This window comes from Gracilinanus agilis, chromosome 3 (genome assembly GCF_016433145.1).
Source record: "Gracilinanus agilis isolate LMUSP501 chromosome 3, AgileGrace, whole genome shotgun sequence".
In the NCBI taxonomy this organism is placed as follows: Eukaryota; Metazoa; Chordata; class Mammalia; order Didelphimorphia; family Didelphidae; genus Gracilinanus; species Gracilinanus agilis.
The window spans coordinates 287,563,043-287,590,401 of NC_058132.1; the positions used below are offsets into that span (position 1 = coordinate 287,563,043).

At 34.0% G+C, this 27,359-nt stretch overlaps 1 protein-coding gene across 1 annotated transcript in view; it reads right to left on the bottom strand.

Annotated features, from left to right (window-relative positions):
* ARHGAP15 (Rho GTPase activating protein 15) overlaps positions 1-27,359 on the bottom strand; it is an 817,445-nt gene that overhangs the window by 721,230 nt on the left and 68,856 nt on the right. The window contains exon 3 of the mRNA XM_044669898.1: positions 584-645. Coding sequence (XP_044525833.1) covers positions 584-645 — 62 coding nt within the window. The remainder of the gene's footprint in view (positions 1-583; positions 646-27,359) is intronic.

Here is a 27,359-nt window from a genome sequence, read left to right on the forward strand (position 1 = left end):
CCAATTCTCTCTTTATGCCTTCAGAATTTTATTCTTTTGTTTTTCATCCCAACTGGCTTGTCTTTTCTCAAAGAATTTGAGTATATGAGGCCCTACCTATTTTCCTTCTGAACATTTTAAAATTTATTCTTCATAACATAAAATAGAGTAACTGGTTTCACCAACATTATCATTATCTTCATCTCAGCAACCAGACCTTTTATACTGGTGTGACTCAGATCCAAAATACCAAAGCCCCTTTTTGATTTTGCCACCTCTGCCACCTTTTAAAGCATGAAATTATCACTAAATGCAAACATTAATCCCACCAACCATCAATTTTATAAACAAATGGATAAAGGTTCTCATCTATTTAGATTGTAAGTTCTCAGCAGTCATGAAACACTCATTTGTATGTTTCCTGCAGCAGAATAAAATATAGTGAATAATGATGATGATAATGGTGATAGGTGAATAGAAAATGACAGTTATCATTCAATACCTTACCATACTCAAACAATACTAGTCGCACACAGATTTAATCATGTGAATGAAGAGGTCACATCAATTATATGACAAACCAAATTAAAAGATTCTTAAATACCTTAGTTTCTTGCCTCCATCTGCAATTTTGGCTTTTTGGAGATATCCTTCCTTTTCAACCATCTGCAAGAAAAATGCAAATGTTAAACACATGGCAGACTTTTATGTATTATCAGTCAGAATGAACCTCTTTCTTTTAAGAGTCTTTTTCAGGAAGGAAGTCTCCTGTCATAGAACTTCATTAATAATGTACATATAGCTTATCACAAATTTCTGTAAGGTCATATGCTTCCCAACTAGTTAAATACACTAAGAGATAAATTGATAGATTTTGCAATGGTTAGTGTGCTGTGCCTTCATTTTTGTTTTATGTGAATGAACATTAAAGTTATTTGTTTGTATAATTGTTTCAAAATGATGAAATGAACCAGAATGCAATGCCTTTCCTTCCTTCCTTTTCTATGCACTAATGTTGTAACAGGATTCACTTTTTCTTTCTCTTCTATTTATTCGCCTAGGAAGGAGTAAGTTGGATGAGTAATCATTTAAGAAATTCTTATACTGAGGAATAGTCAGGAATCCTCTTCTCTTTAGGCTGTGTTTGTTATCACCCCTTTGGTATAATTTTTTTTTCATAAATAGACATTTAGTTTCCTTCCTACTTTTATCCCATTTTATACTACCATCACAGTGCCTTGAAATTACTAGAAACTCAATAAAAATTAGTATCTAGAATAACCCTTTCCAATTAACTAATCTTGCCATTCCCTTCCAGAGAGAGCATTCAATTCTTAATACTTATTGTCTTCCCTTTTTTATATTGTGAGCTTCTTAAAGAGTTTCAACAATTCTTTTTTACCTTGATGCTATTCACACAAAGTAAGCTTACCTCATTAGTAGGGCAGAGCCACTACAAAATTCTGGAATAGGTCTGGTATATTTTCATACTTCAACCTGAGTTCCTACTTTCCCCCAGGATATAATAGCAGGGTATTGGTCTCAGTGAATTGATATAATCCTTCCTAAGGTATCAATTAACTATTTGATTTAAAGTGTTAGCTATTCTTGGATTATTTATATCTTTGTTGAAGATCAAAATGGACTTTAGGACTCAAAGAAATGAATCTCAAATTATAGAATTTCAGGCTCTTTAATAAGAAGTCATAGTGGAGGCAGCTAGGTGGCTCAGGGGATTGAGAGTCAGGCCTACAGATAGGAGGTTCTGATTTCAAATCTGAACTCGGACACTTTCTAGCTATCCTGATTAGTAATCCTGATTAAGGATCACACTTAACCCTTGCTGCCTATCACTTATCACTTTTCTGCCTTGGAAACAATACACAATGTTGATTCTAAGATGGAAGGTAAGGGTTTCAAAAAAAAATTATGATAGAAATATTTTAAAAATATTCTGGTCTGCACTGAATTTTTCAAATGACTGCATAATTCAAATTCATTCAAACTAATAATCATTGTGCCTGAAATATACAAGGTATCACTGATACCACAGGTAACTGAGATGCTGAGACAAAAAATAATCAATGCTCTGAGTAAATGCATAGTAAAGAGTTTGGGAAGGGTTTTTTAATATTTATATACATACATATATATTTAGATATATAACCAATACAAATTAGAAAAAAAATTTTATTAAATCTCTACTGAGTTGTGGCATTGTGCTAAGCACTAGGAATTCAAAAAAGGCAAAAGATAGGACCTGCCCTAAAGAGATCACAATCCAATGGAGGAGACAATAAGCAAACAAATATGCATAAAGTATACATAGGATAAATTGGATATAATAAAAGAATGGAGGCATAATTTCAACACATAATGAAGGTCAGAGAGTCCTGAGAAGTGCAAAAATAAATGATCATTTCTAGCTGAGAAGATGAAGAAGGCTTCATGGTAGGTTCAAAGCTGATTCTCACTTTTTGTAAAACTTTGGGAAAGTCATTTTACTTTTCTGGGCCCACATTCTCTCATCTGTAACATAATGGGATTGGACTAGATGGTCTATAAGATCTTTCCCAATTTTAGATCTATGATCCTATGGGAGTTGCTTTTGGACTAAGTTTAAAGGATATTATTGTTGCTATTCAGTTGTTTCAAATGTATCTGATTCTTCATGACCCCACTACGGATTTTTCTGGACAAGTATATTAGAGTGGTTTATCATTTCCTTTTCTAGCTTATTTTACAGATAAGGAAACTGAGGTAAAAGGATTAAGCAATTTGCCCAGGGTCACACAGCTAGTGCCTGAGGCCAGATTTGAAATCAGTAATATGTATTTTACTGACTCTGTGTCCTGCTTTCTATCCATTGTGCCATTTAGGTTGTTAATAGGTATGGTTAGCAGAGCAGCAGGTTATAGTCATGGGAGAAGGTGGAGATACAACACAATGCAGGACAAAATCAAGGATTTAATTTAGTACATGAATGAAAATATACTTGGAAAGATAAATTGAGGCCTTAAAAGCCTAGTAAGTGAATGATAAATTAAGAGTTTTATACTTCACCTCAGACAATAAAGAGGAAATCCAAGGATTTTAAGCAAGGGTTTGAGCATGATGACCTGACCTTTGCTTTATAAAGATTATTTACATGCTGATATGAAAGACGGGTTTCAGAGGAAGACATTGACAGGTGGAAAACTCACTTACAAGGCCATTAGTGCAATAGCACAAGCAAAAAGTAAGATGATTTTTAACTATGGAGAACAATAGAATAGAAGAGACAGAAATGTACAGAAGAGGCATAGCTAATTTATTTATAAGCCTAGCCCTAGATAATAATTGTGATTATGCCTTTATAGTTACAAAATATATATATATATATATATATATATTTTTTTTTTTTTTTTTTACAAAAGGAGCCTTTACAGCAGAGAAGTAATTCAGCTTACAATGGTTAAGTGATTTGTTTCACATCACATAAATGGAAAATGTGAAAACTATGATTGACCTGAACCCAGTTATTCTGATCCCAAAGCTATTATTTTTTCATTCCTTTTACTTTTTTGCCTTACTAGGTAAAGATGGTTTTATAAAGTTAACATGGAATCTTTCCAAGCATTGATCTCAGTTCCTTCAAATAAAAGTTGCTTAATTCTTGAAAATCCCAATAATGCTTTTCTGATTTTTTTGTAATTATAGACAGAGTTGTTGGGTCTTATACTTTAGAGAACATTCTATTCTCCTGTGGTTATTTTTACATATTTCCTCCACATTTTCCAATTTTTCTTTACCTATTCATCAAAAGATTGTTCTGATTGACAATTAATACTATGGAAGAAGAAATTGCCCTTTTTGCCAGTTCAACACTGAGGTATGGTGCCATGTAACCATAGAAAAGACACACTGTTTCCATCAAACATGCCTTCTGTTAGAAAGAATGTCAAGGTTACCAAAACCTATATTTATAGAGCAAAAAAAACTATGAAACTGTATAACTTATTACCAAAAAAAAAAAAAAAAAGATTGATCCCACATTGACAGGAAATTTCCTTTTTTCAAAAGCACTGCCTAATGGAAAAATAGTGAATGATGAGAGAAGAGGAGGAAGGGATCAATGTGGTTGCAGTAACTTCTTTTTGAGGATGTTCAATGAAATACTGATGACTTTCTGGATAGGATAATCTTGAGAATGAATTAATGATGTAACTAAATTAGCTCTCCCTGCTCATAGTGGGAATTACATTTTGTCCCATAGGACCTTCTTGAAGTCTTTTCATGACACTAAACATTGCAGTCTCAGTGGTTGGTTCTCTTGAATTAATATAATCTTAAAGATGTTATCACTTCCAAGCTAAATCAATGCCATGAATCCAGGTTATTGTCTGTAGCTTCTAGAAATTGTTGTCCGGCATACAGATATGACTATCAGTTGTTATTATATGAGTATGACATATGATAATATATACAGAGGCAATGTAAAATAGTGAATAGAAGTTAACCTTAACATCAGGAAACCTGGATTCAATTTCCAACTGTGAATACTAGCTATGTGGCCCTGAAAGAAAATAATTCTCAGTTCCATAGTCAGCTCTCTTAGTTGGGAGTTCTTCACTGGAATCGCTTTACATCAAAAAAATCACAGGTATACCAAAATAGTAATAATGATGATAATAACGGTATTCACTTTTGGATGACATTTAATTTTGCTTCTACCCTAGAGAATGAAGGTTACAGTTTGGGACTCCCTTACCAGGCACCCCAAAATTGTTGAATATTACATAGAGAAGAAAGGAGGTAAAAAAGACTTATGCCTTCATTTTCTCATCCTCCTCCCATCTCTAAGGCAACTCAAAATTGGGTTGGGCTGTTATTCACACTTCAATTCATACCCCTTGGGTCATGTATAACCCATGACAGTCCTATTGAGGCTCACCTTCATGCTTGTAAGTTTACTATAACCTGTAATAAGAATTCCAGAGAGGTAAGAAAATAAGGGTGCACACAGTATGATTAACTCTAGACTCTGTTCTCACCTATTTATATGGTCCTGCTGACAGAGGAGAAAAATAGCAGGAGGGCTGTTTCTTATTCCAAATGGGAAATATAAGACTCATGCCAGTGTAAGCATCAGAAAATGAGTATACATGTTGTACAAATGAATAGGTGCTTAAATACAGTCTTAAAATGCAGTCTATGAAGATATGAAAAGAAGATAAACTATAATAAAACTAAAAGAAATATAGAATTATAGACTTTAAACCCAGAAAAGAAACTAAAAGGTCATCTATTCAAATGATGATTTATTTCTATTATAATTTGGGATGTTAAATTCCACTTAAGAAAAGGGTAGGTTTAATATTAAAAAGTAAATATAGTTGATTGGGCCAGGTGTACAGGTCTCACTGAGCTTCTCCTCTACTAGTACTTCTAAAGTATTAGTACTAATAATATTTTACATTATTAAACACTGATTTAGACTTATCCTAATGGGAGTTATTTTTAAATACCAGGTTAGATGATCTTATCAAACAGCTTAGTACTAAATGCTAAACTGGCACTTTTAAGAAAGTTTTATTTTAATAAATTTCCACAGATGTTTTCCAAAATCATATGATACATACTGTCTCCTGCCCTTTTTCCCTTCCCCCTCCTGGAACTGACAAGGAATTCATTCTGAGTTATACATGTATTATCACAAAAACCATATTTCCATATTATCCATTTTTGTAAGTGAATAATCTTATAGAACCAAAACCACAAAACACATATACAAAAATAAAGAAGTAATAAAACATATGTTTTCCTCTGTATTTCTACTTCGATAATTCTCTGTGAGGTGGATAGCAATCTTTTTCATAAGATCTCAGAACTGTCTTGGATAATTATGTTGCTGATTGTAGCAAAGTCTGTTATAATTGGTCATTCCACAATATTTCAATTACTGTGCATAATAATCTCCAGGTTCTGCTTATTTCACTCTGCATTAGTTCACATAGTTTCCTCTGAAATCATCCTGTTCATCATTCCTTATAGCACAATAATATTCCATCACCATCATATACCACAATTTGATCAGCCATTTCCCAACTAAGGGACATCCCTTTAATTTCCAAATCTTTGCCACCACAAAAAGAACAGCTATAATTTTTTTGTACAAACAGGACTTTTGCAGTTTTTTATGTCTTTAGAATATAGACTCAGTAGTGGCTTTACTGGAACAAAAGGGTGTGCATTTTATGCCCTTTCAGCATAATTTGATTTTGCCTTCTAAAATGGTTGGATCAGTTCAGAACTCCACCAACGATGCATTAGGGTCCCAATTTTTCCACATCCCCTCCAACATTTGTCATTTTCCTTTACTGTAATATTAGCCAATCTGATAGGTATAAGTTGGTAACTCAGAGTTGTTTTAATTTGTACTTTTTTAATCAAGAGAGATTTAGAACATTTTTAATATAATTATTGATAGCTTTGATTTCTTTATCTGAAAACTACCTATTGATATCTTTTGACCATTTATCAATTGGGGAATAACTTGATTCTTATAAATTTGACTTAGTTCTTTGTATATTTGAGACATGATACCTTTATCAGAGAAATTTCTTATAAAATTTTCCCCCAGTTTGTTGCTTCCCTTCTAATCTTGGTTGCTTTGGTTTCATTTGCACACAAAACCCTTTAAAATTAATATTATCCAAATTATTCATTTCTTACCTTGTAAGGTTCTCTATCTTTTGTTTGGTCAATAATTCTTCCCTTCTCTATAGATCTGGCAAGTAAACTATTTTTTATTCCCTTAATTTATTTATAACATCAGTCTATATTTAAATCATATACCTGATTTTACTTTATCTTAGTATAGGGTGTGAGATATTGATTAAAACTAATTTTGTGCCATACTGTTTTCCAATTTTCCCAGAAGTTTTGGTCAAATAGTGATTTCTTATCCCAAAATCTGGGTTTTGGGGATTTGTCAAACACTAGATTGCTGAAGTCATTTACCCATGGTCTATTCCATTGATCCACCCTTCTATTTCTTAGCCAGTACCAGATTCTTTTGATGATTACTGCTTTTAATTCAGTTTAAGATCTGATACTACTAGGCTACCATCCTTCACATTTTTTTTATTTGTTCCTTGAAATTCTTGACCTTTTGTTCTTCCAGATGAATTCTGTTAGTATTTTTTCTAGTTCTATAAAGTAATTTTTTTGGGAGTTTGATTGGTATAAAAAAAAAACAACAACAAAAAAAACAAAAAACTGAAAAACTAAATTAATTTAGGTAGGATTGTCATTTTTATTATATTAGCTCGACCTACCCATGAGCAATAAATGTTTTTCCAATTGTTTAGATCTAATTTTGTTTGTGTAAAAAGTACTTTTTAATTTTGTTCATATAATTCCTGCATTTGTCTTGGCAAGTACTCGAATATTTTATAATGTCCAGAATGTTTTAAATGGAGTTTCTCTTTCTAACTCTTGCTGCTGAGTTTTGTTGGAAATATATAGAAATAATGATGATTTCTATAGGTTTATTTTTTATCCTGCAACTTTGTTAAATTTATTAATTATTGTAATTATATTTTTAGTTTATTTTTAGGATTCTCTAAGTATACCACATATCATCTGCAAAGAACAATAATTTAGTTTCCTCATTGCCTACTTTAATTCCTTCAATTCCTTTTTCTTCTCTAATTGCTAAAGCTAGCATTTCTAGTACAATATTAAATAATAAAGTAGTATAATGGGTAGCCTTACTTCACTCCTGATCTTACTGGGAAGGCTTCTAATTTATTCCTGCTGCAGATGGTACTTGCTCATGGTTTTACATAAACACTACTAATTATTTTAACGAAATGTCCTTTTCTTCCTATACTTTCTAGTGTTTTCAATGCTGCTCTATTTTGCCAAAGGCTTTTTCTGCATCTATTGAGATAATCATGTTGTTTCTGTTAGTTTGCTGATTGATATGGTCACTTATGCTGATGGTTTTCCGAATATTAAACCAGCCTTGCATTCCTGCTATAAATCCCACCTGGTCATAGTGAATAATCCTTGTGATCTTTTTTTTGTAGTCTCTTCGCTAGTATTTTATTTAAGATTTTTGTATTAATGTTAATTAAGGAAATTGGTCTGTAAATTTCTTTTCTCTGTTTTTGGTCTTCCTGGCTTAGATATCAGCACCATATCTGTGTCATAAAAAGAATTTGGTAGGACTCCTTCTTTGCTTATTTTGCCAAATAATTTGTATAGTATTGAGATTAATTGTTCTTTAAATGTTTGATAGAATTCACTTGTGAATCCATCTGGAACTGGGATTTTTTTTTCTTGGGGAGTTCATGGAAATTGTTTTTTCAATAAGATATTTCATAGTTTTTCTATTTTGTCATCTTTTTTATTTTCTTTTATTGTTTCTTGATGTTTCTTAAGTCATTAGCTTCTATTTGCCCAATTCTAATTTTTAAAGAATGAATTTCTTCCATGACCCTTTGATCTTCTTTTTCCATTTAGTCCATTCTTTTTTTCATGACATTCTTTTCTTCATTGGATTTTTGTGCCTCTTTTTCATGTTGACCAATTTTACTTTTTTAGCTGTTATTTTCTTTTTGGATTACTTTCATTTCTTTTTCCCATTTTTCTTTGACCTGTCTTATCTGATTTTTAAAAATTCCTTTTTGAGTTCTTCCATAGCTTAAGACCAATTTCCACTTTTCTTTGAAGTTTTGCAAGTTGTTGTTTGGATCTCGTCATCCCCTGTTGGCTGTGTGCTTTACTCTTTGTCCTCATAGAAATTTTCGAGTTTAAAGTGTTTCTTTTGCTGTTTGCTCATTTTTCTGTCTTTCTTTTTTGCCTGTGGACTGTGAATTATGAAATCTGCTCCTTTTGTGTCCTCTGCTACTGGCTTGCAGAGATCAACACTGTGAACTCTTTTGCCCCAGGACAAGGTCTTTGCCCCAAGAGTGCTGCCTTGAAAGGGCCAAGCACTGTAGTCTTCAGGACCTCACTGCAGGCTGGTGTCAGGGCCTGGGACTTCAAGGGATGGGCCTGACATGCTCTTTTGTTGGTGTAGCCTATGCCCAGTCATGGAAACTGATGATGTATTAGGTGTATGTATGTGTGTGTGTGTGTGTGTGTGTGTGGTCTGCCAGCACTCCTCTGTGTGCAATTTTACTTCCAATTCCCCTTTATCCCATTAAAATCAACTTTCTCTATGTACCTTTCAAGTTGTAGTCAGTGGGCGATCTCCCTCACTCTGTCTTGCTGTTGGTTTTTGGCTTTTGTCATTGTGAGGCATTTTATAAAGATTGGTTTAGAAGAATTGCCAGACAATTTGGAATCATGCCCAAAGGGCATTATAAGATTGCATGCCCTTTGAGCCAGCAATGCCACTACTGGGTTTGTACCCCAAAGAGATAATAATGAAAAATGTTTGTACAAAAATATTCATAGCCATGCTCTTTATGGTGGCAGAAAATTGGAAAATGACTGGGCATCCCTCAATTGGGGAATGGCTGAACAAATTGTGTTATAGGATGGTGATGGAATACTATTGTGCTTTATGAAATGATGATCTGGATGAATTTCTATGTGAACTGGAAGAACCTCAATGAACTGATAAAAAGTGAAATGAGCAGAACCAAGAGAATATTGTACACAGAAAGTGAAACATTGTGGAACTATCCAATGTAATGGACTTTACTATTAGTAGCAATACAATTATCAAGGACATTCCTGAGGGGCTTTTGAGAAAGGGTTGTCCACACTGAGAGAAAGAATTATGAGAGCAGAAACACAAAAGAAAAACATGTTTCTTAATACTTATCACTTGTTTATATTGGTATGTGATTTGGGGTTTTGGCTTTAAAAGATTGCTCTTTTGCAAAAATGTGTAATATGAAAATAGGTATCAAGTGATAGTGGATTTGCTTGTTGGCTCTGGGAGGAAAGAAAATGAATCATGCAAATAGGAAAAATATTAAAAAATAAAAAAAGGATTGCCAGAGAAGTTTCAGCTTTTGCTGCTACTAAGTTGCCATCTTGGCTCCTAAAAAGGATTTTTTAAATCTGAAGTCTAGAAACCCATCCTCTAAGCCCTGGTTTAGATAAGTTTCAGGATGTCTGTGAATATGGATGAAGAAAATTTCATTTTTACTTTCACTAACTTCTAACCTAAATTAATTATTTCCTTTAGTTTTTAACATAGTCAATAACAATAGTAGTATTAGTCTTCACTGGATTTCCAAAGTTGTCTACAACAGACGCAAAACTAAGGACCCATATTCTAGACCAAAATGAAATTATTTTAGGCAGAGATAAGTCTCTAAACCAGAGTTATAAAACTTACAGCCCACAACTCAGTGCAATCTGAACCAAATTAAGATATAATTGAGAAATACTTAAGAAAGTAAATAAAAACATGATAAAATATAGATAACATCATATGTTAAAACTAAGTGGATATGTGATCCACACAGTTGTTTAGTATGGATTAGTGGTCCCTGTTTCTAATTGAGTTTGATAAGTCCCCTCTAAACTATGAGACACAGGCTATCCTCAGATGTCTATGTTTTTCATTTATAAGAGATATATTATTCAAAAAAATAATATAAAATACTTAAATTTTTTGAATAGACTTTAAATATATGTATGCATTAACTGATCAATAAGTCAACAAGTATTTATAAACACATACTTATTATATGTGAGGCATTGCTCTAGCTACTGAAGAAAATGAAGACAAAAAGAATCTCTGTCCTTACCTTCTACTGCGAGAGACAACACATAGACTTATAAATGTATATTTAATAAAAACATAATCATTTTAGTGGGGAAGTACCAGGAACATGGGTTTTCAGAAATGACCTCATATAAGAGGGAGTGCTTGTATTGAACTTTGAAACAAACTATGGAATTTAGGAAATAGGAGGTGAAGAGATAATGCATTTTATGCACAGCAAAAAATGGGATGTAGGTAGTTAAGTAGGTAGATAGGCATATATTTCTACAGTTTTCTCCATCTCTGAACTCCTTTTAAACTTATTTTCTTAACTGTGGTGGCAGTTTATTTTTCTAATCTATTGTCTAAAATATTGCCAGTTCTCTCACCCCAGCTATATTGTAGGCTCCTTGAAGATAGGGATTGAACCCTATTCTCTTTGTGACTATCCATGGGTCCAATATAACAATACTGAACATATTGATTGATTTGAAGGAAATAAACTATACAAATGTGCCTTCCCTTATACTTCAGCTATCATTCACCCAGAAACATTAGATTTTGCTCTTCTATAAGTAAATAGCTTGCTCTTAAGTAGATTCAAGTTATGTAGACGTAAATGGACCATTTTTATGCTCAGCTCCTTCAAAGTTTTCCATCATTTATAACCAGAGAATTTCAAAGCTGAAAGGAATCTTAAATGTCACATAGTCCTAATACTAGACTGGGTCAACAACATGCTCTAGGTCACCTAATTAGGGAAGGAGTTGGATAAGAATCCATGATTTCTGATCTTATAGGCCAATGATCTTTTCATTGCACCACAGGACTGAAAGATATTCTTAAAATCCAATTCAACACCAGTGAGCCATTAACTTATATTAAGAAAAGGAAATATTCAATTGGTTTCTAAATCAATGTTAAAACACTAACTCTACCAACTATTTAATTCAGTTCTTTCCTGTAATTGTAACTATATAACTATAATAAAAGTATGTGCGTGTGAAGATATACCACATCAAATATTTGGACCAAAAATGGAATTTCAATTAAAATCTAAAGAAAGAGAAAAAAAAAAATCAGTGAATTTACTTTCTACTTACAAAGCTAATTATTTGTTTGTTTAACAAAGACGTGGTCTCTTGATCATAGTACAACGTTTTTATTAAGATAATCCCAAATTCCTGAAGTGAAACAAAAGGCTTAGAATGCAAGCACTTGGTCAAGTATATGTTTCTATTAAGTAAAGATAAGTCTCTAAACCAGAGTTGTCAAACATATAGCCTACAACTTAGTACAAATCAAGTATATGTTTCTATGTGAAATTTGCTTTCCAAAGCAGAAGTTCTCTATTAAATGAGTAGTTAGCTTTAAAAATAAATCACTGAACAGACGATTAGGACATGCATTTGCCAGATACTCTTCTTTTGCATTAGGTAAACTCTCACCTTATCACCATTTGTTGAAGTCTTACCCATCCCTGTCCTAAAGACAGAGCAAATTCTAATTATTATTATTATATGTTATATATAATTAGCATTAATATTACTAAATAATACTAAAAATATTGAAAACTAGAAATTATTTTTCACTCCTTTGATGTCTCATTTTGTTTTATACTTTTCATGCACATAACATATTTCTCTTTATAGTTAACTTATCACTCTTACTAAACCCTGAATCCCTTAATGACAAGATGACAAGTGCCAACTGTCTCTATTTCTCTCTGTTTCCATATTTCTTCCAGTATTTAGCCTTTGTTTTGTAGACAGTAGGGACTTAATAATTATTGATCAAATAGATTTAGGATTTGGGCTTTAGTAATAATAAAAATATAATAGGTTTTTGTTCTGCTTTATTTCAAGCTGATATCTCTGGTATTGCTTTCTAATTCTGCCTATGATTGATTGGGAAAATAAAATAAAATAAAATAAAATAAAACAATGACTGCCAGCCCTTCTTGTAACATAGTACAAATTAAAAAAAAAACTATTCTTAATACTGTGGTTGAAGCCAGCATTTTTTAGTGCTAGGCTGAAATGTCTGCACATCCTACAATTAGGTCGTATCTACCAATTGTAACCAAATTATATGTAAGCAAAATATATTGTTCTGTCCAATTTGCAATAGGTCACTAATACAGGCAGAAACTAAGAAATACTGATCTTACCCCACTGTTTACCATTAAGTGATGTCTGATTGAATAGGACATATCAAATTCTATGACTCCATTCCCAAATTACTCAAACTTATTCACTCTGCATTCTACTCCTGGTCTGGCAAAAACTTATTCCAGCCATCAACTTCTAAATAATATAAGAATGTTGTTGGAATCAACTTTAATTAGGTCACTAAATTGCCTAAGGTCATTTTAAAATTATTTTGATATTTACTACAGAAAATGTTTTGGACAAATTTGAATCAATATTTTTATTTTTGTTTAGACTAGTTTCAGGGACAGAGTCAAGTGTGAGTTTTCTGCAATACTCATTTAAAATGAAGAAACTGATTAAAAATAAGATAATATAACAAAGAAATTGAAAGAGAGGAAGGGAAGTTTTCACATTTGATTATTTCATTCTGCTCCAAACCTACATCTATACTTTCTCATTTCTCCCTTGCTTGCCTCTGCTTTTCCAGAGGGATCCTCCAAAATGTCGGCTTTCCTGTCCTCTTTTTCATTGCCTTGCAGGTGCCCAATTTTCAGCGGTTGCTTTTGCTTGTTGCTGTTCCTTTCCTGGCTTTTGATCCATTGTTTTGTGTGTGGTTTTCTGTCTCCTCCTTGTCCTTTTCTACAGCTGTTTCCCGTGCTGTGCTGGCTCTGCTGGCCAGGTGTATGGCATGGAAATAGTAGTGACTCTCCTTTATTAAAAACAAGCAAGTGAAAATAAAAAGCCCTCCCCAAAGGAAAATCAACAGCTTCTGTGATATAAATAACAAAGTTGTTTTTCTAAAGTTTTATTCTTTTGCATCGTCCTTCCTCTTTGCTCAAAAATGAAATCCAGTGGTTTAGAGGCACATAACAATCCCATAATATGGTGCATGGGATGATATGTGTGTATTTGCATGATTTGAAGAAGGATAAAGTAAAAGAATCATGAGTTCTCTGAATAATGTACAGGGACTATCTCAGAAGAAGAATTTTGGAAATGTGAAGGAAAAGAATTTTGTCTCATACAGGACAAAAGGTTCAAATAAGGATCAACCAAGATTTGTTACAGCAGAGAGAGTGCCAAATTCAAAACTCAGGTATATGCCTAGTGATCCTATTTGATGTCCATTTGTTGAGAATAGATTTTTGCTCATACTCAATTTTTTTTTCAAGCAGAGGGGGGGGGGGAGATTGGCAAGCTTTAGGGTTCGGCAAAATGTCTTGAACTGTTTTTCAAATGTTTTGGGTTTGGCAAAGCACTGATAAGGTTTTGCCAAGTTCTTTTCTCCTTCATTTTAAAACCCCAGAGTATTTTAAGGGAAATTTAATCCGTATGTTTCTGACTCATTTAGCCTTAACTCATCAAAATGTTGTTTTGGAAGAGCTATTTGATGTCTAAGAAGCCCTTATAAGCCTTTTTAATGAGGCTTTCATTTTTGAACCAGTGAACTACATTTTTCTTCCACTATAGGGAATGGTAACCTAGAGAATCAGAGGCTTGGTTCAGGAGGTAGACAACTGTTGAAGATGCCTTTTTCTTTGTTGGTGATTTATGAAGTGTGGGAGGATGATTTCTCTACATCCTTTCTCTCATTAAGGTCTTCCTCTTCACTGTTCTCAGAGTCTTTTTGTATCTTAACTCAGGTTATGTGGGGTCTACCTGTAGTGTTCAGGGAAGATAGCCCAACTACTTTTGTCCCAGCCAACATCTCACTGGAAATTTAATTGTCTGTAATAACTAAGTGGGAAAGGAAGTAAAGGGTGGCTCAATATACATGAGTTTGCTTGTTCCTTTTACTTTCACTGTACATTAAGTGCAAATGGAGAAGTACCTAATGAAGGAGAAGTTATGGTAATTTGATGCTACAAAAAAAAAAAGGAGGAAAAGAGTATTGTTACTGAAATCTATCAGCCTCTAAATTTGTGTCTTTTCATTTTATCAAGCTTAACTCCTCTTTTTTGCAGCCTTGGCTTTATCCTTCCTTCAAGGAGATAGCCTCATCCATATTTTCTTAACTTATTTAAAAAAATAATTGTTTTTAGATTACATGGCAATACAAATTTTTAATATTTTCTTTCTTGTATTTTTCAATCTAATCTTTCTCTCATTTTCACCACCCCCATCGTAGAAAGCAGGCAATGTGATATAGGTTGCACATATATTATTATACAATACATATTTCCATAGTCATCATGTTGTAAAAGAAGATATACTGTCTGTACTACAGAAAAGTATAATGGAGGAAAGAATGATTGTTTTAATTTGCTTTCAGACACTGTTCCTCCTGTGCTCCTTTTTTTGTCATGTGTCTCTTGGAGTTGTTCTAGATCCTTGCCTTATTGATGATAGGTCATTCATAGTTGAACATCATACATTTTTGTTGTTACTGTGTAATGTTTTCCTTCTTCCACTCACTTCACTTTGCATCACTACATATAAGGTTTTCCAGGATTTTTTATCATATTCTCAGTCATTTCTTATAGTACAATTACATTCCATTACAATCATATACCACAACTTGCTTAGTCATTGCCCTATTGATGGTCATCCCTTTTTCAGGTTCCAGTTCTTTGCCATCACAAAAAAAGACTGCTAGAAATATTTTTGTACAGGTAGGTTATTTCCCCCATCTTTAAAATCTTTGGGCTACAGATCTAATAGAGTATTGCATGCACACTTTGATGGCCCTTTGGGAATGTTTCCAGATTGCTTTCCAAAATGGTTGCATCAGTTCACTGCTCTACGAGTAGTATAATATCTTCCTGATTTTTTCAGATTCCCTCCAACATTTATCATTTTCCTTTTTTGTCATGTTAGCCAATCTGTTGGGTGTAAGGTGACACCTTAGAATTGTTTTAAGTTTCATTTCTCTAATAGTGATTCAGAGCATTTTTCAAATCAATAAAGATTGTTTTAAAATTTTCATCTGAGAATCATCTATTCATATCCTTTGACCATTTGTCAAATGAGAAATGCTTTTTGTTTTTGTAAATTTGACTCAGTTCTCTCTATATTTAAGAAATGAAGCCTTTGTTGCTATAAGGATGTTTTCCCCAGTTTGTTTCAAGATAGATTTCTATACCCAAGTAACATATTTGTGCCAATTTATGCCAAGTCCTATAAGAGTAGAGTTTAAGCATTGCCTACCATCTCCCCCAAGTCTTCCCTTCCACTAAACTAATACTTAAATGCCTCCTCATGTAAAATAATTTAGCCCCACCATTCTCTCCTTTTTTCTTTTCCGTGTGTCTTCCTCTTTCTTAACTCTTGATTTTTAAAAATATCCTATTTGAATATAGCATCAAATTCAACTTTCTTGCTCTATATATGCCCCTATTCACATAGTAGTGATAAAGTTTTTAAGTATCTTCAGTATCCTAAGCATCCCAAGTACTTTAGTTATCTTATGTGTTTCAAGTATCATAGATATCTTCCATATCTTAGTTATCACCTTCTTACTAGTACTGTAATCAGTTTAACCCCATTGTTTCCATTTAAAGTTTCTTAAGTATCTTAAGTAGCTCTTCTACCACAAGTATCTTAAGTATTCTAGACATCATTTCCCCATATAATGAATGTAATCAGCTCAACCTATTTTTTTCTTAATGATTTAAAAATAATTTAAGTACTTTAGTTATCTTATACTATAGAAATCTTAAGTTTAGTTTCCTACTTACCACTTTCCTTTGCAAGAATATGAATAGCTTAGCATCATTGATTCCCTTTTTTTCTTTTTACATTTTAATGGTTTTTTTGAGTGTTAAATTTGATCATCATCATCATCATCAATATCATTATTATTATTTTAGTTCTGGTTCATTCTTTAGGAATGCCTAGAATTCGTCTCTTCTGTTAAATGTCCATTTCTTTCCCTGGAGTATTATGTTCAGTTTCTCTGGGTAGATGATTTTTGATTGTAGACATTGTGGAATATCATCCCATGCCTTCTAATGCTTTAATGCAGAAGCTGCTCAGACCTGTGTAACCTCATGGTGGCTCCACAATTTTTGAATTATCTTTCTATCTGCTTATATAATATTTTCTCCTTGGCTTGGGAATTCTAGAATTTGACTATACTAGTCTTGGGTTTTTTTAAGTTTGAGATTTCTTTCAAGAGGTGATCCACAGGTTCTCTCAATTTATATTTTCCCTTTTTATTAAAAAAATCAGGATAATATTCCCTGATAATTTCTGGTAATATGATATACAAGTTATTATTTTTTATCATTACTTCTAAGCAATCCAGATTCCTAGATTCTCTCTCCTGGATTAATTTTCTAGGTCAGTTGTTTTTCCAATGGGAGATTTCACATCTTCCATTAAAAAAAAATCTTTAGAATCTGTTTTAGTATTTCTTGCTATCTTATAAAGCTGTTGGCTTCCATTTGTTCAATTTAATTTTTAGGGAGTCATTTTCTTCTTTGAGATTTTATACTTTGGGAATTATTTTCATATTTGAGCTGTTGTATTTGTTGTTTAAGGAAGTAGTTTCTTCAGTAAAGTTTTGTTCTAAGTAATTGATTATTTCTATCATTTTCTTTTATAATATAATTTTTCTCCTAAGTCTCTTGTTATTTCTTTCTATATCCTTTTTTGGAACTTTTCTATGGGTTTATTTTGGGGTTGATAGCCTTTCACATTTTCCTTTTGAGTCCTCACATATTTTCATTTTTTTGTATTGCTGTTCTCTTCTGAACTTGTATTTTGGTTATCTCTCTTGTTGAAAAGAATTTCATAGCATCAGGCTTTTTCTCTGTCTTTTATTCATTTGGGGGTGTGTGTTATTTTCACCTTGATTTTGTCTATATTTTGAAGCTCACTTTTGTTCTTTGGGTAGAGGGAGTATTGTCCCATTTTTGTATTGTATCTGGTTTTGGCTCAGCTATCTATGTCTTAGATTGAGCACTATGCAAAGGCAGGTTGTTTGGCTTGCTATGTGGAGATTTACAGCTGTTCCAACCAATTGGTTGGAGTTAGGTTCTGTCCAATCCTGAAAAGGTTAGATTTTGCTGGGCTGAGTTCTTCCTGCTGCTGCCTATGTTGGATCACACCTATCCTCTCTTTTGACTGGACTATGCAAAACAACTTTCCTCCCACTGCTGCCAGTTCTGTAATGCATTGGTGCCCACTACTGTCCTGCTGTGGCTGGAATGAGCTAGTTGTGCTCTTTCCCCTACTGCTTGGACTATATCACATCTGAGTTCTGCTGAGGTTTGTTCAGTGCTCTCTCCTTGTACCCTAGTGAGATGAGTTCTTGTTGTCTATGTTCATTGTTCTGGGCCAGAGCAATGTTTCATTCCTTCTTCTATTGGTTCTGCTGCTCATTCATGTATTTGTTTTAAGTTGGTTTTGTTCTTCTGTGGTTTGGAGTGTAGTTGATAGGCTTCCAGTGTTTCTTACTTCAGAATCTTGGTCTCATCAGCATTCCCCAACTCAGTTGCCAGGATCCATAGGCTCCATAGCCACTCTACCACCACCACTACTGCCAGCAGAATGGGGTCATTGTCCCAAGAGACTTGTTTTATTCTTAAACTCTTATTTTCAGTCTCCCACAAAAAGTTGAAGTCCAACCTATCCTTAAAACAAAACCAAATCACCCCCAACAAAACCTCTTCATTTAATCTTACCATCTCCACAAGTTATAGCATTTTAAATGTATCTTTTACAGCCACACTGCCAAAAAGATTTGTCTCTTACTGCTGTCTGCATTTTCTTACTACTCATTTTGTAAATATTTGAAATCTGAAACACATGGTCTATCCTTTGAGAAGTTCATCCATAGAGAACATCTGACATTTCTAAAAAAGTATAGAAGAGGTTTACCCAAGATAGTGAAAAGAAGAATTACTTTAGAAGAGTTGTCTTAATATTCCCCTTCAGAAAACTTTAAAATATGTAGAGTAAATTATTTAAGGGGCTTAGATCATGTGCACTCTGGTGGCAGGACATAGAAATCACAAAGTCCTATTGTGTATTGGAAGGCAGGACTCCTGGGTTCCTCATCAGGAGCAACACAGTGTGGAAGGTGACCTGGTCTTACCTTCAGTTTGAAATGTTGAGACCCCTCTCTTTTCCTCTACCTCTATCAATCTCTCTTTACTAATAAATATTGACAAATCTTGTAATAAGGCTCCAGTTAAATTTTTATTTATAACAAAAATAATACCATAAAATCAATTCTGTAGTAGCAAAGTCAACAAAATATTGGGTAAGATATTTTGTAGTCCAAAGTCAACTTAGGGAGTTGGGAAAAGAGGATTGTGACACTGATGTGTGGGCTGACTCAGAGTATAAATGGCAGCAGCAATACTAACTGTGGACATCAACAATAACAGCAACAGTAGCAGTAGCTTTGGAAGCTCTTAAATCAGAGACTGTAAGGGGATCAAACAATTGGTTAGGCTACAGGAGACCCCTGTGTTAGCACTGGTTACAGAACAGGATTCTGTATGGCAATTCCATTGTCTAGATCTACTTCTGTGCCACAGTGAATGTGAAGGGAATAAACTCACCCATAAAAGAGAAGTATTATAAAGTTGATTAGAAACCAGAATCCAATGATATTTACAAGAAACACACTTAAAGCAGAGAGAGAAACATAGAATAAAGGAAAGGGGCTGGAACAAGATCCATTATTCTTCTAATGAAGTTTTAAAAAAAGTATAAATAATAATCATGATTTTGGAAAAAGACAAAGCAAAAAAAGAGACAACTAAATGAGATAAGCAAAAAATGACATCTTGCTAAAAAGCACTAATGAACTAATATCAACACTAAACCTATATGCACAAAATATTTTAGCATCAAAATTCTTAAAGGAAAAATTAAATAAGTTATGGGAGGAAATAAATAGTCAAGTTATAACAGTAAAAGACCACAGCTTTTATTCTCAGAGTTAGCTAAATCTTACTATAAACTAAATTAACAAATAATTAAGGAAATGAATAGAATTTTAGAAGTAAGTTTTGATAGACTTCTGGAGAAAATTTAAAGTGAACAGAAAGGTATGTTTTTTTTTTCTCAACTGCGGATAATAATTTCAAAAAATTGATCATATTTTAGAGTGAAAAAACCTTACAAACAAATGCAGAAAAGCAGAAATATTAAAATCAATCTTTTAGACTAAAATGCAATAAAAATAACTTCAATAAAGGACTGTGAAAACACAAATGAAAAATGAATTGCAAAATAAATCATCTAATCCTAAAGAATGAGTAGGCCAAAGGACAAATGATAGGAAAAAAATAAATGTTTTTATTAAAGATAGTGACAACAATGGCACCACACACAAAAACTTGTGGAATGCAACCAAAGCAGTTCTTCAGGGGAAATGTATGCACCTAAATGTTTATCTCAATTAAAAAGAGAAAGCAGATCAATGAACTGAGCATGCAACTAAAACAAATTAAAAAAAAGAACAAATGAACAAATTTAAAATCTTCAAATAAATACCAGAAAAGAATTCTTGAAAAATCAAAGGAGAGATTAATACAACTGAAAGTAAAAAAAAAAAGAATGAATAAATAAGACTTTCATTTTATTTTTTAAAAACCATAAAAAATAAAGCTTTGGTTAATTTGATTAAAAAAAGAAAACCAAATTACACATATTAGAAATGAAAAGGATAACTATACCTCCAATGAAAATAAAATTAAAAGAATTATGAAGAGCTATTTTGTCCATTTACTTGTAAAACTGGCAATCTAAGTGAAATGGGTGAATATTTAAAAAATATAAATTGACTAGATAACAGAAGAAGAAATTTATTACTCCTTACGTTAGAAAAAGAAATTGAATAAGTAATAAAAAGAGATACTTAAGAAAACATCCCATGGATCAGATGGATTTAAAAATGAATTATACCAAACATTTCAGAAACAATAAACTACAAAATTATATTAGTTATCTGAAGAAATAGTCAAAGAAAGATCCTATCAAATTCCTTTTATGACACAAACATGATTTTGATACTTAAACCACGGAGAGCAAAACAGAGAAAGAAACTATAGGCCAATTTTCCTAATGAATATTGATGCAAAAATCTTAGATAAAATTGTAGCAAGAATATTAAAAAATATATCACGAGGATTATACACTGTAAGCAGGTAGGATTTATACCAAGAATACAAGGGCTGATTCAATTTTAGGAAAATTATAGGATTAATTAGTCATATCAATAGCAAAAACAATAAAAACTGTATGCTTATACAAAAAAATGTAGAAAAAGCTTTTGGAAAAATACAATACCTAATCCTATTAAAAACACTAGAAAGTATAGGAAGAAAAGGAGCCTTTCTTAAAATGATGAATAATATCTTTCTAAAACCAAGGACAAGCATTATTTCTAATGGTAATAAACTAGAAACCATCTCAAAAAGATCTGGGGTGAATAAAGATTTCCATTGTCACTACTATTATTCAGTATTGTCTTAGCACAAAACAGGGGGACAAAGATACTAAAGAAATAAAAGTAGGCAATGAAGAAAGAACATTATCACCCTTTGCATATATTATGTTAGTACCCTCAGAAAAACCAAAGAATCAACTGAAAAACAAATCGAAGGGGGCAGCTTGGTGGCTCAGTTGATTGAGAGCCAGGACTAGAGACTGGAGGTTCTGGGTTCAAATTTGGTCTCAGACACTTACTATGTGACCCTGGGCAGTCATTTAACCCCCTTTGCCTAGTCCTAATCATTCTTCTGCCTTGGAACCAATACACAGTATTGATTCTAAGATGGAAGGTAAGGCTTAAAAAAAACCTAGTTGACATAATTAACAACTTCCAGAAAGTTGCAGGTTATAAAATGCATCCACATAAATCATTAGTATCTATATATATTACTAATGAAACCCAACAGGAAGTAATGGAGAAATTCCTTTAAAATTAGCTCTAGACATATAAAATACTTGGGTGTCTACCTGCCAAAACAAATCCAAAAATTATATTAATGTGGTTGCAGGACTCTTTTGACACAAATTAAGAGAGATTTTAAAAAATGGAGTAATATTCATTGCTCACAGGTAGGGCAAGCCAATATAATGAAAATGACAATTCTACCCAAGTGAATTAATTATTCAATGTCATACCAGTCAAACTTACAGCGAATTACTTTATAGATCTAGAAAAAATGATAAAATTAATCTGGAAAAAGAAACTGTCAAGAATATCAAGAGAATCACTTTTTTAAAAAAGTATGTAGGAAGACAGAATATGAATACTGTAATGCAGGATTGCTGCAAGAATCTCTTGCATTTGCAAATCCACCTGAGGCAATCCTGGCAGTTGGCAGGGAATAGAATGTTGACCCAGCCAGCATTCTGTCTCATGGCAAAACCTTTAGAGCTGGGCTATAAATATCCCTGGAGTACGAAATGGAGGGCTTTTTGGATTTTGGGCTTTTGCTTTTGGCTTTTGGCTTTTGGGTTTTGCCTGATTCCCTTGACCTCTCCCTTGACATTCTGCTATCCCTGGATCTCCCCATTGGGCCCTGGGAGGAGGGTATTTTGGTGGGTGAAGATCATGGGAATTAGCTTCTGTAGGCAGGCAGGGACAATCTTAAACCAAGCCATCACCTCATCTAGTAATCTACTAAACCTTATTACATCAGGGCAGTGAATTCATCTCTGGCTGAGGGCACAGTTCCCTCAGCCTGATTCCCCTCTTCTGTGACCCTTCCCCAACACCAGCTTCTCCCTTAGCAGCAGTTACCAGACCTTAACCCCTTTTTCCTCAGCTTACCCTTGACTTTAATAAACCCTTTTGGCTTTTATACCAAGAGCTTCTGGTGATTCATTATACCAACTACTAGGGCAAAGGCTGAAAAGGGAAAAAATAACTTTCCTTTATTTCTTGAGGGCTAAACCAGGCATCCATCTTGGGCAGGAAGTGAACCAGCTTTCATTTCCAGTAGGCTTGGAGTTGCTCTCCAAAAGGGAGGGGTTCTTTATTCCTCCCCTGAAGGGAGCCTTAGAGATAACAGGGAGGCTGAATAAAACCTTTCAGCCAGGCTCACATAATCTCTGGCTGACCCAAATTATCCTGTACCCAAAAGGTAGCCTTCCTGCCTGAAGACCGAGCTAATACCACCTAGAGCCCTCAGTACAAGTCTCTTGATTAGCCATATCATATTTCCCTTTTATTCCATTATAGTACCAGATTTTAAACTATATTACAAAGTAGTGATCATCAGAGCAATCTGGTACTGATTAAAAAATAGAGCAGTGAATCAGTGGAATAGATTTAGGACTTAACATATAGTAGTAAATGCCCCTAGTAATTTAGTATTTGATAAAAACCAAAGATTCACATTTGGTGGACAAGAACTCAACCTTTGACAAAAATTACTAGGAAAACTAGTGATAAGGACCTGCACCAGACTGGTGGTACAGCACCATGGGACAAATATCCCTTTAGTATCTACAGTGTGCAAGGAACTGCAGCAGGCAACAGGGATACAATAACAAAGTAAAAAACAGTTCTGCCCCAGAAAGTTTTCCATTTTTCTATGCACTCCAATCTTTTGGGCAAATTCAAGCAAGAAAAAATTCTTACTTAGAATAAATGCTTTGCTTGGTTCCCCACCTAATCAACTGTGGAGTCCTATTAGTTCTACCATCAGAAACTCTTGGTTCTTTGTTATGTTTTCTATTCTCCAAATCCCTACTTAATTTCTTTGACTTCATCACCTTCTCCACATTTAAGAAATATAGTAAAATGCAAAGGCTTCTCTTCAATCTGTATTATATACCTCTCTGCCAGATTAATCTTCCACATTCAGAGATTAAATGGTTTGACTTTTCATCTTTTTTATCCATTTACAATAGCTATATCTCATTATTAAAGGGGAAAATAAGGGAATAAGCATTTATTAAATGTTTGTTGTGAGCCACGTACTCTGCTAAGTGCTTTGCAAATATTATCTCATTTGATCCTCATAACAACTAGGATGTAGGTGCTATTATTATTCTGGTTTTACAAAGGAGGATATTGAGGCAGATAGAATTTAAGTGTGTGAGGCTAGATTCAGAACATCTAGGTGGTATATTGGATAGAATGCTGGACTTAGAATAAAGAAGACCAGAGTTCAAATCCAGACTCAGACATTTACTTATGAACATGACTGAAATGACTAAACAACAACAATTTTCTCACACCAGGCCCAGTGCTCTATTCACTAACTTTTCTACCTGCCCACTTGACGAGTTGTTTTTTGTTGTCCAGTAGTTTCAATCATGTCCAACTCTTCATGATCCTATCTGGGATCTTTTGGGCAGAGATGCTGAATTGTCTTGCCATTTCCTTTTCTAGCTCATTTTACAGATTGCAAAACTGAGGCAAACAGGTTTAAGCGACTTGCCCAAGGTCTCACAGCTAATAAGGATCTGAAGCCAGATTTGAACTCAGAGAGATAGTTTATTGACTTCAGGCATGGCACTCTACTGGCAATCTACTTTTTAAGCTACTTTATTTTCTTTTTTCATTACTTTAATTTCTTTTCCCCATTTTTCTTTGACCTATCTTATTTGATTTTTTAATTCCTTTTTGAATTTTTCCAGAGCTTCAGATCAATTCCCATTATTTTTCTTTTTGTCTTTTTGTATATAGTTGTTTGGATCTTACCATCCTCTGTTGATTCTATGCTTTATTCTTTGTCCCCAAAGATATTTTTGACAGTTAAATGTTTCTTCTGCTAATTACTCACTTTCCCATCTTTTTTTGGCTATGGACTATTAATTCTGAAATTTGCTTGCTGTTTCTGTCTCCTTTTGCTGGCTTTTATGGATCTTTATTGTGTGCTATTTTGCCCTGCGGCTAGTACTTCTCTCCCTTAGCCCAGTCTTGAAAGGGCCAAGCATTATGGGCTTCCAGGCCTCACTATAGGCTAGTGTCAGGGCCTGAGACTTCAAGGGGTGGGTATGAGGTGTTTTTTTGTTGGTGCAGCCCACCTCCTGGGATTCTGAAGATAACCTATGCCCAGTCACAGAACCTGGTGCAGTAGGTGGAGGATGGAGGGGGAAAGGGGTGGTGGTGTTCAGCCAGCACTCCTCTATGGTCTGTTTTCCTTCCAATTCCCCCTTATTCCATTAAAATCAACTCTTTCTGCTTCCCTTCTTGTTGTGTTTAGAGGGAGAGGGCCCTCGCTCCTTTTTGCTGTTGCTTCCTCACTTCTGTCATTTTGAGGCACTTTTTAAAAGATTGGTTTGGAAGAACTGTCATGGTGGTTTCAGCTTTCACTGCTATTAAGCCTCCATCTTGGTTCTGCCAGGGAAGGGATATTTCCAGCACTCTATCTACTGTACCAAGCTAGCTGCTCCTACTTGAATATTACTCTTTCCTAATTTCCTAATCTTTACTTCTAATAGTCCTTATTTTACTACATTTCCCAAGATGCTTCTGATTGCTAATAGCTTCTTCCTACTAAAGAAACCTCACTTCTGGCAACCTTATGTGGCTCCCCAACCAGGAAGCTGACCATAGAAAGGGCAAACAGTGCTGCCTGTTGACACTTGACTAGCACCACCTGCTATATAGATCAGAACTCTTGAGCAAAGAAACCAGACAGCAGAGATTTCACGTTCATCCCATCATGACTGGTAATGAAAACTTTATAGGATTTTAGATTTCATTTTAGAATCATAAATTTAAAGCTGAAAGGGGTCTCAAAGACCAAATAGCCCATCCCTTCCTTTTACAGGTCAGAAAACTAAGTCTCAGGGAGGCTATGACTGACTCAAGGTCACCCAAGAAATAAGTGACAGAAATGAGATCAGAAAGTCAGTCTTCTTATTCCAGAGAAAAGGCTATTTCTTCTGTGTTTCACAGCCTTCCTTCACACATCTCATTTTACAAATGAGGAAACTGAGGTTGGAAGGAGAAAGATTTAAAAGTCTTTGTTTTTATAGTCATATCTTACCATTTAGCTATAAGAGTTGATAAAAATGCATTTTTTCTTTTTCTTTTTTTTTAATTTTAATTTGGAATATTTTCCCATAGTTACATATTTCATGTTCTTTCCCTCTCCCCCAAGCCCCTCTAATTCACCTTAGCCAATGCACAATTCCATTGGGTTTTACATGAAAAATGCATTTTTTTTTTCAAATCCTACCCGGTATGGTTTTGATTGACAGCAGGACTATTTGCAAATGTTAAATTTGAAGGAAAGTGTGGCCCCATCAAATGGTATTTCAGAAAAAATATTCCGTCTTTTGTTTTAAAATAAGAATACATAACATATTTCAGATGCTTTTCATCTTCAAAGTCCTTTGTAAATATTGATCAATCCATAAAAAATTACCAAGCTCTACAGGTGAAATCTGCAATTGCACACTTATCTAAGAAAACCTACTTTGCCCTTAATCATAGTAGCTTCCTATGCTCTGACCACTGAATCATCCTCCTCAGGGAGAAACAGAGGATTTCCTAAAAACAGCTATATTCTTTTGACTCCTGCAGGGTTACCTTTGCAGAACTTCCTTACATTATTTTGATAAAAAAGAAGGAAGAAGAAAAAAGAAAGATAAATATTTTCAAGTTATATGAACTTGATTATTTTCCTTCTGCATTTCTGGAGGGGGAGGCTAAAATAAGAGGACAACTGCCCCTAAAAGAATTAAGACTTAAGACTTATCTTCCTGCTGAGGAGATGTCTGTTTAGGGATATTTACTATGAGGTTTTGGAAAATTCACCATCAGATAATTTGTTAAGCAACCATATGTTCTAAGGAAATCCTAAGGACATCTTCCTATTCCAGCATCATGATTTGCATGACATGTGGTTCAATTCCTCATCTTCTCCTTCCATGATACAGGAGGGGGGTAGTGTCCTCAGCGAGACTTTTGGCTACAAGATGCAATGTATTTCTCTAAATAGGAAAAGCTGGTTTTCTTCTTACCAACAGGCACTTATAAAAGTGTAAATGATGCTAGGCCAGTGGCACCTTACCTCTTTCCATAATATAGTAGTAGCACCTGATCACCACTGAACCATTATTAGATCACTCTCAAAGACAAGTCTTACTTCAGGAAAAGACATGAGATGTCAACCAGAGGGCATGACAATTACCATAGATTTGAATGTCCCCTGCAGTTGAGTATAAGTGCTGTAGATGAAAATAGGATAGGAATATCCTGAATAAGAGGAGACAAGGACAGTGAGATCATTTAGGGCATTCTACTAAAAGTTATTGAACTAGATATTTCATATACTAATATTTTCATGTGCAAATGGAAAAGTTGTTGAGTCAGTTATATAAAGCCAACATAAGAAAAGAGATAAACAGCCTTGATTATATTTCGGTACACCTGAAATACTCCATGTAGGAAGATCTTTTATGGAAATGACAATAAAACATGAATGATAATTATAAAGGCAGCTAGCTGGTGTGTAGCATTAAACATGGTGCCTGGAGTCAAGAAGGCATGAAGGGATAGGGGAAGGGAGGAAGGCAAGCAGGCAGGCAAGAAGGAAGGAAGGAAGGAAGGAAGGAAGGAAGGAAGGAAGGAAGGAAGG